The 13,628-nt window shown below is 34.7% G+C and overlaps 1 protein-coding gene across 1 annotated transcript; it reads left to right on the plus strand.

The window, feature by feature from the left end:
* Positions 1-10,818: 10,818 nt before the first annotated feature.
* MYCTH_2063115 (uncharacterized protein) lies at positions 10,819-11,115 on the plus strand (the record flags this gene model as incomplete). The annotated part of the gene is made up of 1 exon (XM_003663751.1): positions 10,819-11,115. A coding segment is annotated over one exon (297 nt), but the record flags the coding sequence as incomplete, so codon positions are not given.
* Between the last annotated feature and the right edge of the window lie 2,513 nt (positions 11,116-13,628).

The following is a 13,628-nucleotide window of genomic DNA, read 5'->3' on the forward strand; positions in this document are numbered from 1 at the left end:
TTAGAAACACGATCTGCCATCTTGTTAATTACTAGCAGTATAGAAAAAGGGAAAAATTACAAGGTATATATGGAAAGGATATTAGCGCTATTTGAAATGGCCTAAAAGAGGGCTTTTAGGTCGAAAGCCTTAGAGGGAAGGTATCGTGTCACGGAAATATATATATAGATACCGCCTAAGCCACTAGCACGAACGGGCCAATCAAGTCGAAAGAATGATAGACTAATCAGGATAGGATCACGCTTGGCAAGAAATGATCCTAATAGAGGATCACTAGCTCACGATATGAGCCAGGTAAGCTAGTATAAATGATCACCACGACCGCTAGTGATCCTAGGAGTATATATACATGTAAATAGTCACTCATTATAGTGGACTCTGGGAGTTCACCAGTGGTAACAATCACAATTACAGTACTCATACCAAGCATTGCTAATTACTGTGAGAGACAACTCTAGTGTTGTTGTGAACCCTTTGGCTTTACCGAATCCCTCAGACGACCTGCCTGCTCGTCACGCTCAGCCCGCCTCCGTCTAGACCCTTTTAGAAGAAGTCTGAGTTAGGTTCGTCACATTAGGCTAAGCTTGTTAAATAGGTCCTAGACCGGGTAGTAGAGGTTAAAGTTACCTATAAGAACTAGAGGGTAGGTTAGCCGAGGTAGGGCTAGTAGGTCCTATAAGAGGGCCTGTTTGCCCTTATTATTATAGACTAACTAGAGTTTGAACCCCCTCTTTCCTAGGGCTAGAAAGGTTACCCTATATTAGTTCTCTTCTGCTAAATAGTCCTACTAGCTAACCGGAAACCGTTTAGCCACTAGAATAGCCGCTTTGCCCTTAGGCTTATAGACTAGGTAGTATTTCGAAGCCTAAGGGTAGTATATTAACCCTATAAACTGGTTAATCTATAGTTCCTAGATAGCTAGTAGGTTATATTTAGCCTCCTCTAGTAGGACCTTAAGGGCCTATTTATTATCTTAGGTATTCTACTAAAGGATCTTAATTTACATTTAAGGTAGCTAGGGTAGAGGACAAAGGTATAGTAGTAGTAGTAGGCTCTATAGCTATTCCCCCCTTAGCTAGCTATAAGAGGGAGGGGGTTCTAGGCTATAGAAAGGAGATATAGGTCTATTAGGCATTAAACAAGGTACTCCTAGCTGCCTATTAGGCTAGAGTAGGCCTCCTATAGGGGCATTTAGCCCTAGTTTAGTAGTAGTCGTCATCCTCTTACTAGCTACTAAACTCGAAGGCTACCTTCTAGTATAGTTACTCTAGTAGTTAGAAGGTCTAGGGTCTATACTAGTAGGCCTCCCTAGCTCTCTCCTAGGCTTCGACTTTCTCTAGGTAGCCCCTATACCAGGCTATATAGAGACCCCTATAGGCCGTATACCTATAAGGGAGTTAGTTAGAGTAGGTAGGGCACTAGGCCTCCCTAGTCTTCCCCCCTTCCCTATAGGCCTTTACGCTATAACGGCTATAATAGGCCAGCCGCTAGTAATACTACTAGGTATAGCTAAAGCTCTAGCACCTATAGTACTACCTTAGCTCTAGAGCATCCTAGTAGGGTTCGTAATCTAGCACCTAGGCATCCTAGACCACGCCCTTATTATAGGCCTTCTAGGCCTCTTCAAGGTCCCATAAGCCTAGGAGTACCGTAGCCTATTTCCTCTATTATCACGGAAATATATATATAGGACGCTGCCTAAGCTGCCTCCTTAACAGACCAATAGGACAGCAGGAATGATAGGCTAATTAGGACAGGATCACACTTAGCAAGAAATGATCCTAGCAGAGGATCACTAGCTTATAACATAAGCTAGGTAAGCTAGTACAAAGGATCACCACGACTATTAGTAATCCTAGGATTATATATATATATAGATAGTCACTTATTACGATAGACTCTAGGAGTTTACTAATGATGGTAATTATAATTCTAATACCTATATTAAGTATTATTAAGTATTATATAAGATAACTCTAGTATTATTATAAACCCTTTAGCTTTACCGAATCCCTTAGACGACCTATATACTTATCCTACTTAATCTACCTTTATCTAAACCCTTTTAGAAGGAGTCTAAGTTAGGTTTATTACATGTTACTATCACTCCCTTTATTCTATTATAGTTTAGGACAAAGGTAATTTCGACCTTAATATCGATATAACTACTAACATTATAGCCAAATAGCTACTTACCTAGCTTGGTTAACTTTAGTAACGGATCTAGGAGTTAGACTAGAGAGACAAAGCTACTTAAGCTTAGATTAAGGAACTTGAGAACGGCAAAAAGCACTTATAAAAACTAGTTAACAAGGCCTACGCTAAAATTAAGGTGCTCGAGACTACTAAAGCAAGCCATATTAAGATCAAACTACCTGGCAAATATAGAGGAACTAAAGAGGATCTTACAAGGTTCCTAATGAACCTCTGATCCTACTTCTAGCTTAATAACAACAAGTTTCCGGACGACAAAGCCAAAGTCCTTTACGTAGCTACGAGACTAGAAGGCAAGGCACTTAGATGGTTTAAGCCTATATAGAATGACTATCTTACTAAGGAAGATGAAGACGACTGAGACGCGTTTATATAGGTAGTCTTTCGATCCTATAACTATTTTAAAGAAGAGCTTTGGAAGGTCTTTAGCGATAAAGATAAGAAGATTTATATGTAAGAAAGACTTGCTAGTCTCTGATGGACTAAGTTAATAGCCTCCTATACTATATAGTTTAGATAGGATATACTTAAGTCTTAGCTTAACGATAAGGTGTTAATATAACTATTCTATAATAGTTTAAAGGAAAAGGTTAAAGACGAGCTATATAAGTATAATCGGCCTAAGACTCTAGATAAATATATTATATAGGCTATTAGAATTGACGATCGGCTCTATATATGGGAGTAATAGAAACGAGGTCGAATAAATGGAACTATAGTTAAGGCTAACGATAGGAAAAAACAAGTATACGTTAGCACCTTATATAGGACGTATCCTAGAGCTATGGATATAGATGTAATGTAGAAGTAGGATAGGAAAAAGACGACTAAAGATAAGTCTAATGTTACCTACCATAACTATAGAAAGAAAGGACATTATAAACAAGAATGTCAAAGCCCGAAGAAACAGTGGAAGCTAGTCCCTAGAAAGGAAATTATAGTTATTGACAAAACTACTAAGGATATCATTAAAGTAACGGCTACGAGCTATAAAGATAGGGATGATGATATAGATAGTCTCAAACGCGATAGCGACAGTAAAGACAAACAAATACTATACTCTGAACTAGTTACTATAGACCTAGAGATAGGTATTACTAAATGGGATATAATAAGAGAATATATACTACCGATCTTGATTATCCTAGCCCTAAGGTAATAGGGTTTCATAGTTATATAAAGATAGGATAGATTGTAGATAACTAATACCTAAGGAGTTAAAAGACCTAGACCAAATATCTTATTTCTTTAGGAATAGATCGAATAGTACTATGACGAAGTTTTTCGACTTAATATAGAGCTATACGAACGAGACAGATATTTGACTTGACTTACCTAGTAAAGCGAAGAATTAAAGAACGAGATAAAGGAACTCTAATATATTATAGAAACAATTAAAGGAGAAAAGCCTATAATATATAATAGGCCTAATAGTTACCCTAAGTACTTCAATGACTAGTAACTTAGCTACAATATATAGAACCCTAAGTACTAGTTTATATATATAAACTATAGAAAAGACGAGCGTATATAGGAAAGCTATTAGAAGAAACATTCCTACCTTAGCGTTAGAGTACCTATGGTCCATATATAGTAGGAAGGATTTAGAAAAGAATTCTAATATCTCCTAAGCGACACTACGCGACTATACCCTCGATATAAGGCATATATATAAGTGCCTTAGTTCTAATATATAGTATATAGATACCGATACCACTTTCGCGATAAATTCGAAAATAATCACTAGTTGACCTAATAAGAAAATGGGGACGGAAGCTTACGCCCTATAAAATAGGTCTATAACATAAGAAATCGAGCGGCTAAATTACTCTAGAAAAATCGAAGCTCGGAGTCTAGAAAGTATTACGGTAGTTCTAAAACGAGCCTAGCCTAGGTACTACGGAATAGGACGAGATATATAGGACTTGTATTAGAGTAACGATTATCTTTATTATATAGACAAAAAGAAATCGCGAATTCGGGAGCTTTAGATAAAGCTATAGTATATACGATAGAAAGTAGAACAGACCTAATGGTAAGAAACTATAAGTACTTAATGGCTTATAGAAATAAGTATAATCGATAAAGCCGCTATTAGCCGAATAATTAAAGAGGTTAGTACCGACCTAGGAAACAGGTCAGGGCCCTTCGAGGGGCCCGAAAACCATTAATGCCTGCCTAGTAGCGAGTAGTAGCGTAGTATAGGAGGAACTAGTGCAAGAGACTACTATATCGGGACCTCCCGGTAGAAACCTAGGAAATCGCCGCAGTTTTTGGGCAATAGTGGTAAGACAAGCAACTATAGATAATAGCATAATAGAAATAGAACAAAATACTTATACTAGTAGATAGTAGAGTAGAGATAAACCTGATTTCGCCGATACTTGTAAATTAGCTACGGATACCTTAGAGAATAAAGTAGAAGCATAGCATAGTCAAAGGGCCATTTCCGATATAATAGGTATATAGGGAGACCGAACCAATCGATATTACTATAGTAGAGAAGACTATAGTAGTTATATTTAGTATTATAGATATAGGTAACGATAAAGATATAATATTAGGATTACTATAGTATAAAGATTACGACCTAGACATTGGTTAGAAGAATAGTAACTACCTATGACCCTAAATGGAGTTATATTCGACTAGCGAGATAGGGAGTGTATAAGAATCACGAGCGGACAATGCTTAAGGGAAGGCATATCCTATAGATCTACCATAAGAGATAGATAGTAGTAGGTAGACTACTATAGACTCTTAAAGAAGTAGTATAACGATACTAACATTGTGATAGGAGGAACGAGCTAAACTACTAATAGCTGTCCTCTCTATTGACAAATATAGAGCACTATAACTAGAGTAATAGGTTAAGATAAGAGAAATCGCTAGCATCGCTATAGATAGAACTAAGTTCGTATACTATTAGAAAACTAAGAAACAAGATAAGACTAGGGAAGTACCAAAGGAGTATAAGGGATACCTAGCATTCGAACCGAAGCATCTAAAGGGATTACTAGAATATAGCCTATAGGATTATAAGATCAAGCTTAAGGAAGGAGTATAACTAAAGTTCTTTAAGATCTACTATATAAGCTAGATATAGAATAAAGAACTTAAGTAATATTTAGAGGAGAACCTTTAAAGAGGATATATCTACCTATCGATATTACTAGAGGTTACCTAATTCTATTTATACCTAAGAAAGACGGAAAGCTATAGTTATATATTAACTATTAGTAACTTAACGAATAGATTATAAAAAATCGATACCTATTACCACTAATCTTATAGCTCTAAGATTAGTTAGTAGGAGCATAATATTTCACGCGTCTTGACTTACTATCGGCCTATAACTATATATAGATTAAGGAAGGCGACAAGTGGAAAACGGCCTTTAAGATACCTTATAGCTACTATAAGTATCTTATTATACTATTTAGACTTACAAATATACTAGTAATATTCTAAGCTCTAATTAATTAAGCTATCCGACCCTTTCTCGACAAATTTATAGTATATTATCTTAATAATATACTTATCTTCTCTAAGACGATAGACAAACATTAGAAGTACGTAAGAGTAGTACTAGATATGTTATACGTATATAAGCTACTAGTTAATAAGGAAAAGAGCGAATTCTACGTTAGGAAGACGGTGTTTTTAGGATATAAGATATCCCTAAGATAAATCCGGATAGAACCTTTAAAGGTCAAAGCCATTAAGAATTAGCTATAACCGACGTTAGTTATAGAAGTATAAAGTTTTATTAGGTTTATAAACTTCTACTAGATGTTTATTAGAAACTTTAGAGCAATTATATAACCTTTATATGAACTTACTAAGAAGAACGCTAAATTCTAATAGGAAAAGCAATACAAGTAAGCATTTATATAGATTTACGACACTATTATTAAAGATCTAGTACTAGTATTACTAGACCTTAAGAAGCCATTCAAGGTAGAAACGGATGCTTTGGACTATACTATCGGAGGATAATTAGGATAACGAGACGAATAAGGGAAGCTATATCTTATAGCTTTCTTTTTAAAGAAGCTCAATGGACTATATCTTAATTACCTAATCTATAATAAAGAACTACTTACGATTGTCAAAGCTTTTAAGGAATAATAACTATACCTTAATGGTATAATCGAACTAGTATAAATATATATAGATTATAAGAATTTACGGTACTTTACGATAATAAAGGAGCTTAATAGACGATAAATATAATAGGCAGAATTCCTTACGGAATTTAATTTTGAGATCCGCTATAAGAAAGGCAAAGAGAACGTATAAGCGGACGCCTTAAGCTAATAAACGGTTTATACGGAAGGACAAACAGAAACAATACTACTGTTATTTAAGGAACGAATAGATAGAATGCTATATTACGAAACGTAGATACCTATAGAAAATGATCTATTTGACTTGTTCCTAGAATATTATATAATCTTTTAAGAAGAAAGGATTAACGAGATATAGTATTAAGTAGCACCTAGACTAGTAGTACCTAATAGAGTAGAAGAAAGAGATAGAAAACTCTAATACTAAGGCAAAGTATATATCCATAATAGGGCTTAATAGCTATAAATGATTTGAGAACTCTATAAATCGAAACTTAGAGGATATAAAGGAGTTATGAAGACTATTGTATAAGTTAAGAAATATTATAACTTTCTATAGTTAATAGTATAAGTTAAGGAAGTTATATAGAACTACGATATCTATAATTAAAGTAAAACGGTATAATATAAGTTATATAGGCTACTTTAGCTATTATTAATAGCTAATAAACTATGGAGTTTAGTTATAATAGACTTTATTATAAAGCTACTAGAATCTAAAGATATAGCTATAGGAGTAATCTATAATAATATTCTTATTATAGTAGACCGCCTAACTAAATAGGTATACTTCTTTTCCTATAAAGAGTCTTAGATAGCTAAATAGCTAGTAGACGTAATCTATTAGTAAGTTATATTAGTATATACTTAGCTATAAGAATAGATTACTAATAAAGATACTAAGTTCGTATTAAAGTTCTAGTAAGCGTTAATATAATAATTAAACATTAATAGTAAACTATTAATAGTATATTACCTATAGACTAATAGATAAATAAAATAACTAAACCAAGTTATCAGGTAGTACCTCCGTTCTTATATTAATTACTAGTAAGATAATTAGGTTATATTATTACTAATAGTATAACTTACTTATAATATAATACTAATAGAAATAACTAAAGTTATACCATTCTTTACAAACTATAGATATAAAGCAGACCTTAGGCAAGGACTAAAGGTTATAATACTAAAAGTAGTAATTAAAGTAAAATAGATATATATATTATATAAGAAGCTTAAAAAGGAACTTAAGTTTATTAGAACTAGAATAAAGAATTACCATAACAAATATACGCTCGAAGGACCTTGCCTAGAGAGGGGAGATAAAGTCTATCTAATTATACAAAACCTATAAACTAAACGACCAAATATAAAGCTAAACTTTAAAAAGGTTAGACCCTTTATTATTAAAGAACGAATTTCGATATCTAACTACCGACTATCGTTACTATTATCCATACGACTACAAATAGATGTTTTTTATATTTTACTTCTTAAACTAGCACCGAAAAACGTTAAGGTTACTATATATATTAAAGCAAAAGATAAGGAAGAAGAATAGGACGTCAAAGAAATTCTAGATTCGTGTATTATTAATAGAGAACTATAGTATCTAGTTAAATAGCTCGATTTCAGACTAGAAGATAACTTATAGGAACTAGTCAAGAACTTAAACTACCTTAAGAAACTAGAACAATTCTATCACTAGAACCTAGATCGACCATAGGCACTAGTTCAGACAAAATAGCCAAGTCAGCCTCTAATAAATCTAGGCCTAAAGAGGACTAATCAAACGGGACGTTAGCACCCTAGGACCGTACGTTACTAATAATACGTACCTCGGAATCCCGTACTCTCCGTTCTTCCGCCTCTATTTCCTCTAAAGATTATATACCTCGACGAAACAGCTCGGAACCCTGCTCCTTTAAGAAACGTTTCTAGCGACAAAGACGAGCTAATCAACTGATAGCCGTCTAAAGTTAAGTCTAAAGAACGAAAAGGGCCTCTTTAGCATTAGCCTCTTCTTGTTCTACGCGTTTTTGTTTAGATATAATCTTTGTCACTATAAAAGATTAGCTACGAATAATAAGGTAATAAATGAGGTTATAAATAAGCAGACGCTATATTGGAACCATTGTAAGAACGACCCTAATATATATACTTGCTATAGTAAGAAGAGCCTAACGCTATATGATAAGCTAAGTTCCGCTTAAAACACTATAAATATGGTATAATATCTATATTGGAAGAATTAATAAAAGAAGCAAGTATAACACGCTATTGGGATTTTAAAGATCGGCGCTTAGAGATATAATTTGCTATCTTATTAGTTACTAGTAGTATAGGAAAAAGGAAAAAAATTATAAGGTATACGTAAAAAGAATATTAGCGCTATTTGAAACGGCCTAAGATAGGCTTTTAGGTCGAAAGCCTTAAAGGAAGGGCATCGTATTATAGAAATATATATATAGGACGCTACCTAAGCCGCCTCCCTAATGGACTAATAGGATAGTAGGAATGATAGGCTAATTAGGATAGGATCACACTTGGCAAGAAATGATCCTAGCAAAGGATTACTAGCTTACGATGTAAGCTAGGTAAGCTAATATAAAGAATTACCATGACTATTAGTAATCCTAGGATTATATATATATATAGATAGTCACTTGTTATAGTAGACTCTAGGAGTTTACTAGTAATAGTAATTATAACTATAGTACCTATACTAAGCATTGTTAAGTACTATATAAGATAACTCTAGCGTTGTTATAAACCCTTTGGCTTTACTAAATCCCTTAGACGACCTGTATACTTATCCTGCTTAATCTACCTTTGTCTAAACCCTTTTAGAAGGAGTCTAAGTTAGGTTCGTTATATCTATAAGCTCTTTGATAGCTAGAACTTAACTGTTTCAATCAAGTATAGGCCTATAGCCCTCTTAAAGTCTTATTTGCTAACCCCTTATAGTGTGACGAACCCAACTCAGACTTCTTCTAAAAGGGTCCAGACGGAGGCGGGCTGAGCGTGACGAGCAGGCGGGTCGTCTGAGGGATTCGGTGAAGCCAAAGGGTTCATAACAACACTAGAGTTGTCTCTCACAGTAATTAGCAATGCTTGGTATGAGTACTGTAATTGTAATTGTTACCACTGGCGAACTCCTAGAGTCCACTATAACGAGTGACTGGCTAGCTATATATATACAATGGTCTGTCCTTCTTCAATAGTTATTACCAGTGCCACTTCTCCTTTCACTTCGTGATTCTGCGTTGTCGACGGTGACATGTTATTATCACCAGTGAAGACCTTAGTCTTGGCGGTGATAATCTTCTGATTGGTCCGTCGAGTGATTGGCTGTCGGAATGTCCCGTGTCCTAGCTGCAGCCTGCCAGGCCGCCTATGTGCTTATCCGTAACATATAGCTCTTCCTTCTAGACTCCTTTAGCTAGGACTATATAGGCCCTATTAACCTCCCTAGCCTCCTCTTTAAAGGCTATAGCTACCTATTACTTATTAGCTAAATACTAATTCTTAGTAGTCTTATTCTTAAGGACTACTATTATATCCCTGCTTAGGAGCTTCCTAGCTATAATGGCTCCCTAGTAGCTAAAGGCCTTATTAACTGCTTAGATTATCTTAGCTAGGGTTTAGGCTTTAAGGTCCTCCTATAGGCTTATATTCTATATTATAACCTCTTACAAGGCCCATAACGGTACTTCTTTAGCTAATGGTAGGCCTCCTTAGGGGCCTAATACCCTTTATTATAGCCCTATAGCTACCTATGCTTAGGTAGGGCAGGGGGTAGCCTTAAGGGCTTCTTTAAGCCCCTTTTTAACTTCTTTAGCTATAAGTTCCTATAGGTTTAGAACTAGGCCTATAATGGTGGTTATAAGGCCCTATAAGAGCTTATTAGCAAGGTCTTATACCCTGCCCTATTTAGGGCTTAGTATAAGGTTAACTAGTTATATAATAAGACTCCTTAGCTCCTTAATATCTAGGGTAGGGTAAGCCTATAGTAGGCCCCCCTTTAATTAGTTCAAAGCTATAGGCCTCCTTACTTAGTAGCTTAGCGTTAGGCCTTAAATTGACGTTACGTTTAGGGGCGCTAGGTGGTCTATATAGTGAAAATTTTAACGGGCGCGCGAGGTATAGTCGGATTGCGGTCAGGTCCGGTTCTTACGCCCGTAATGCCTGTTACACACCTGTAACGGCTCGCGTGTAGTTGAAAGTAGTGCCGTTAGATGGCGTTTTTCGAGAGCTTTCTAGCAATGGTAGTTTTGTATGTTTTAGTAGGGTATTTGTAAAGATGTAAGAGAAGCTCCTAAGGCATCTCCTATTTTTTTTCCCTTGGCCGGGTATTAAGGAATATAATGACTATATAGTAGTTATAAGTTACTATAGTTCAGAAAAATCTAATATAGTACTTATAGATTTTAAAAATAGATCTATATTTATATAATATTATATAGATAGACTTTTCCTTAAATACTACCATTTTATTAAAGTATATATTAATAATATTATTATCTTTGGTAAAATAAAAGAAGAATACCCAAAATACCTATATATCATTTATAGAATCCTTAATAAGGCCTATATCCATATTAGCACCATTAAATTCTTTATAAGATACCTAGCTATAAGACTCCTTAGGTATATCGTAAATGGTAAAGGCATTATTAAAACCGATGACCATATTGCTGCCTTTAAGAAGCTAAAGTTTTTAGACACTCTTGATAGCTTAGAGCATTACCTTAGAATAGCCGGATAGCTTAGGAAAGGCATTCTATGGTTTGATGCCAAAGTAAGGTCACTCTAGGCCTAGAAGACAACCTTAATAGTAGCCATCTAGAAGGAAGGAAAATTAAATCCTAGGAAGGCTAAATATACCTAGAAAGCAGTTATATCTACCGTTAAATTTACTCTAACCAAGGAAGAGCTTAAATCCTTCTAACTATTATAGGAGTACTTATATAATTAAGAGTTTCTCTATTACTATTACCTAGAAAAGTTACTATTCCTAAAGTTAGATGCCTACTATAATAGCTATAGCGTTATTGCTTTCTAACTTAAGGGTAACTAGGATAGAGAGAAGATTCTTAGTAAGGATATTCCTATAAGTAAAGTATAACCTATCCTATTTATATTATAGGTAATTACTAATGTAGAAAAACGCTATAGATCTACTAAAGCAGAGATTATTATATTTATCCAGGTAATTAGGAAGCTTAGGAAGATAGTCTAATCGAATAAGTATCCGATTGATATCTTTATTAATTATACTCCTATAAAAGGGATTATAAAGTATACGTCCTTAATTATAATAGATCTAGCTAAGGCTGAATTTAGATTAGCTAATACTACTAATTACCTATCTAGATTTAACCTTAATATCTTCTATATCCTAGGAACTTTAAACGTTATATCTAATATATTATTAAGACTACCTATATAGGAATAGAAAGATCTAAAGGTTAAGGATAGCCTAGCTAACGAACTTAGAGATATCTAGAGCAAGTAGCAGGATAAGAATATCTTTATAGTAGATATAACTATTATAGAACCGGTATTTAATGACAAGTTTAGGGCTAGGATCATTGCTAGCTATCCTGAGGACCGTAAGTATAGACCTATCTACTATATACTCTATAAAAGTAAGAAAGACTCGGTTAGAAATGACTAGGATAGGGTTAGGAGACGTAGACGGCCAAAACTACCCGTAGGACCGTTTAAATTAACAAACGGGCTACTTTTCCATATCGACTTCGATAGTATTAGGAGACTCTGCCTACCAGAAAGCTATATTAACCTAATCCTTTAAATCGTTTATAATGATATATACTATTTTAGTGAAAATGAGATAATAAATAAGCTTATAGCTATCTATTTCTATAAGAAGGCTTAGAAAGTTTTAAAGTTCATATAGTACTATAAGGTATACTAGGTAAACTTGACCGACTAGAACCTACTACTAGGGAAACTCTAGCTAATTCGGACCTAGCTAATACTATACTATATAGTAGCTATAGACTTTATTACTAACTTGCTACTAGTACCGACCGTTAAGACCCTCTAGTCACTCGAAGGCCATATACTAGTAGATATACTTTATACGGTAATATACAAGTTCAGTAAGAAGAAGCTACTAGTAGTAGGCCACTAGATATATATAGCTAAGGAATAGGTAACCATTCTTCTAAGGACCTAGATATTTACTAACTAGGGTATACCTACCTAGATCATTAGCGATCGTAACCCTAAGTTTATATCCGACCTATAAAAGGAAATATTCTTACTACTAGGAACTAAGCTATTATTTTCTATAGCCTATTACCTATAGATTGATAGCCAGTCTGAACAAACGAGCTAGACAGTGAAAATTACGCTTAGAATGAACTTTATAGCCAATTCTAACCGCTTATAGGTCAAAATCCTTCCTACCTTATAGCATTACCTTGATAATATACTAGTTACTAGCATTAGAAGGTTACTAAACGAGCTAGTATATAGGTTTAGGCTACATTTAGTCCTAGATATCCTAAGCAAAAGGACTACTAGATCTAGTAGATAGGAAGCTTTAGAAATCCTATATAAGTAATATTAAGCCAAAGCTAGCGAAATGATCGACTAAGCTATGGTATTAGCTAAGTTATAGTATAACTAGAGATATATATCTACTAAATTTAAGATTAGAGATACCGTCTAGCTATACCTATATAAAAGCTATTACCTACCTAGTAAACCTAATAGGGAGTGGTTAGCCTAGAGGGTAAGACCATTTAAGATCAAATGGAGGGTAGGAAAACTAGTATATAAGCTAGATTTTCCCAAATCCTAGAAAGTCTACCTAGTTATATCCGTTACCTAGCTCTACCGTGTCAAATAAGATCCTAATCCGTTCAAAAGGACCGCTCCTCTACTATAGCCAATTCTAGTTAATGGCAAGGAATACTAGAAGATTAAGAAGATCGTTGACTATCGGGTACGTAGAAAGAAGCGCCCGAAGGTAAAATACCTTGTCTATTAGCTTAGATTTGATGTAAAGGACGACTAGTGGCTTCTAAAAAGCGAACTTAAAGTCACTACTAGCGAACTGATCTAGGAATACGAGAATCGCCGTTGGATTTAACCGCTACCTAGAAGAAAGCAAGGCCGGCTACCTAAGTAGAAGGGCCAAGGCGTCATTTCTGGCTAGGAAGAGGCTAAATAGTACCTAGGGGTATATATCTTTAATAGGATACCCTAGAATCTAGTTTAATACTAGAAAACCCATTATTACTCCCC

This window comes from Thermothelomyces thermophilus, chromosome 4 (genome assembly GCF_000226095.1).
Source record: "Thermothelomyces thermophilus ATCC 42464 chromosome 4, complete sequence".
Lineage (NCBI taxonomy): Eukaryota > Fungi > Ascomycota > Sordariomycetes > Sordariales > Chaetomiaceae > Thermothelomyces > Thermothelomyces thermophilus.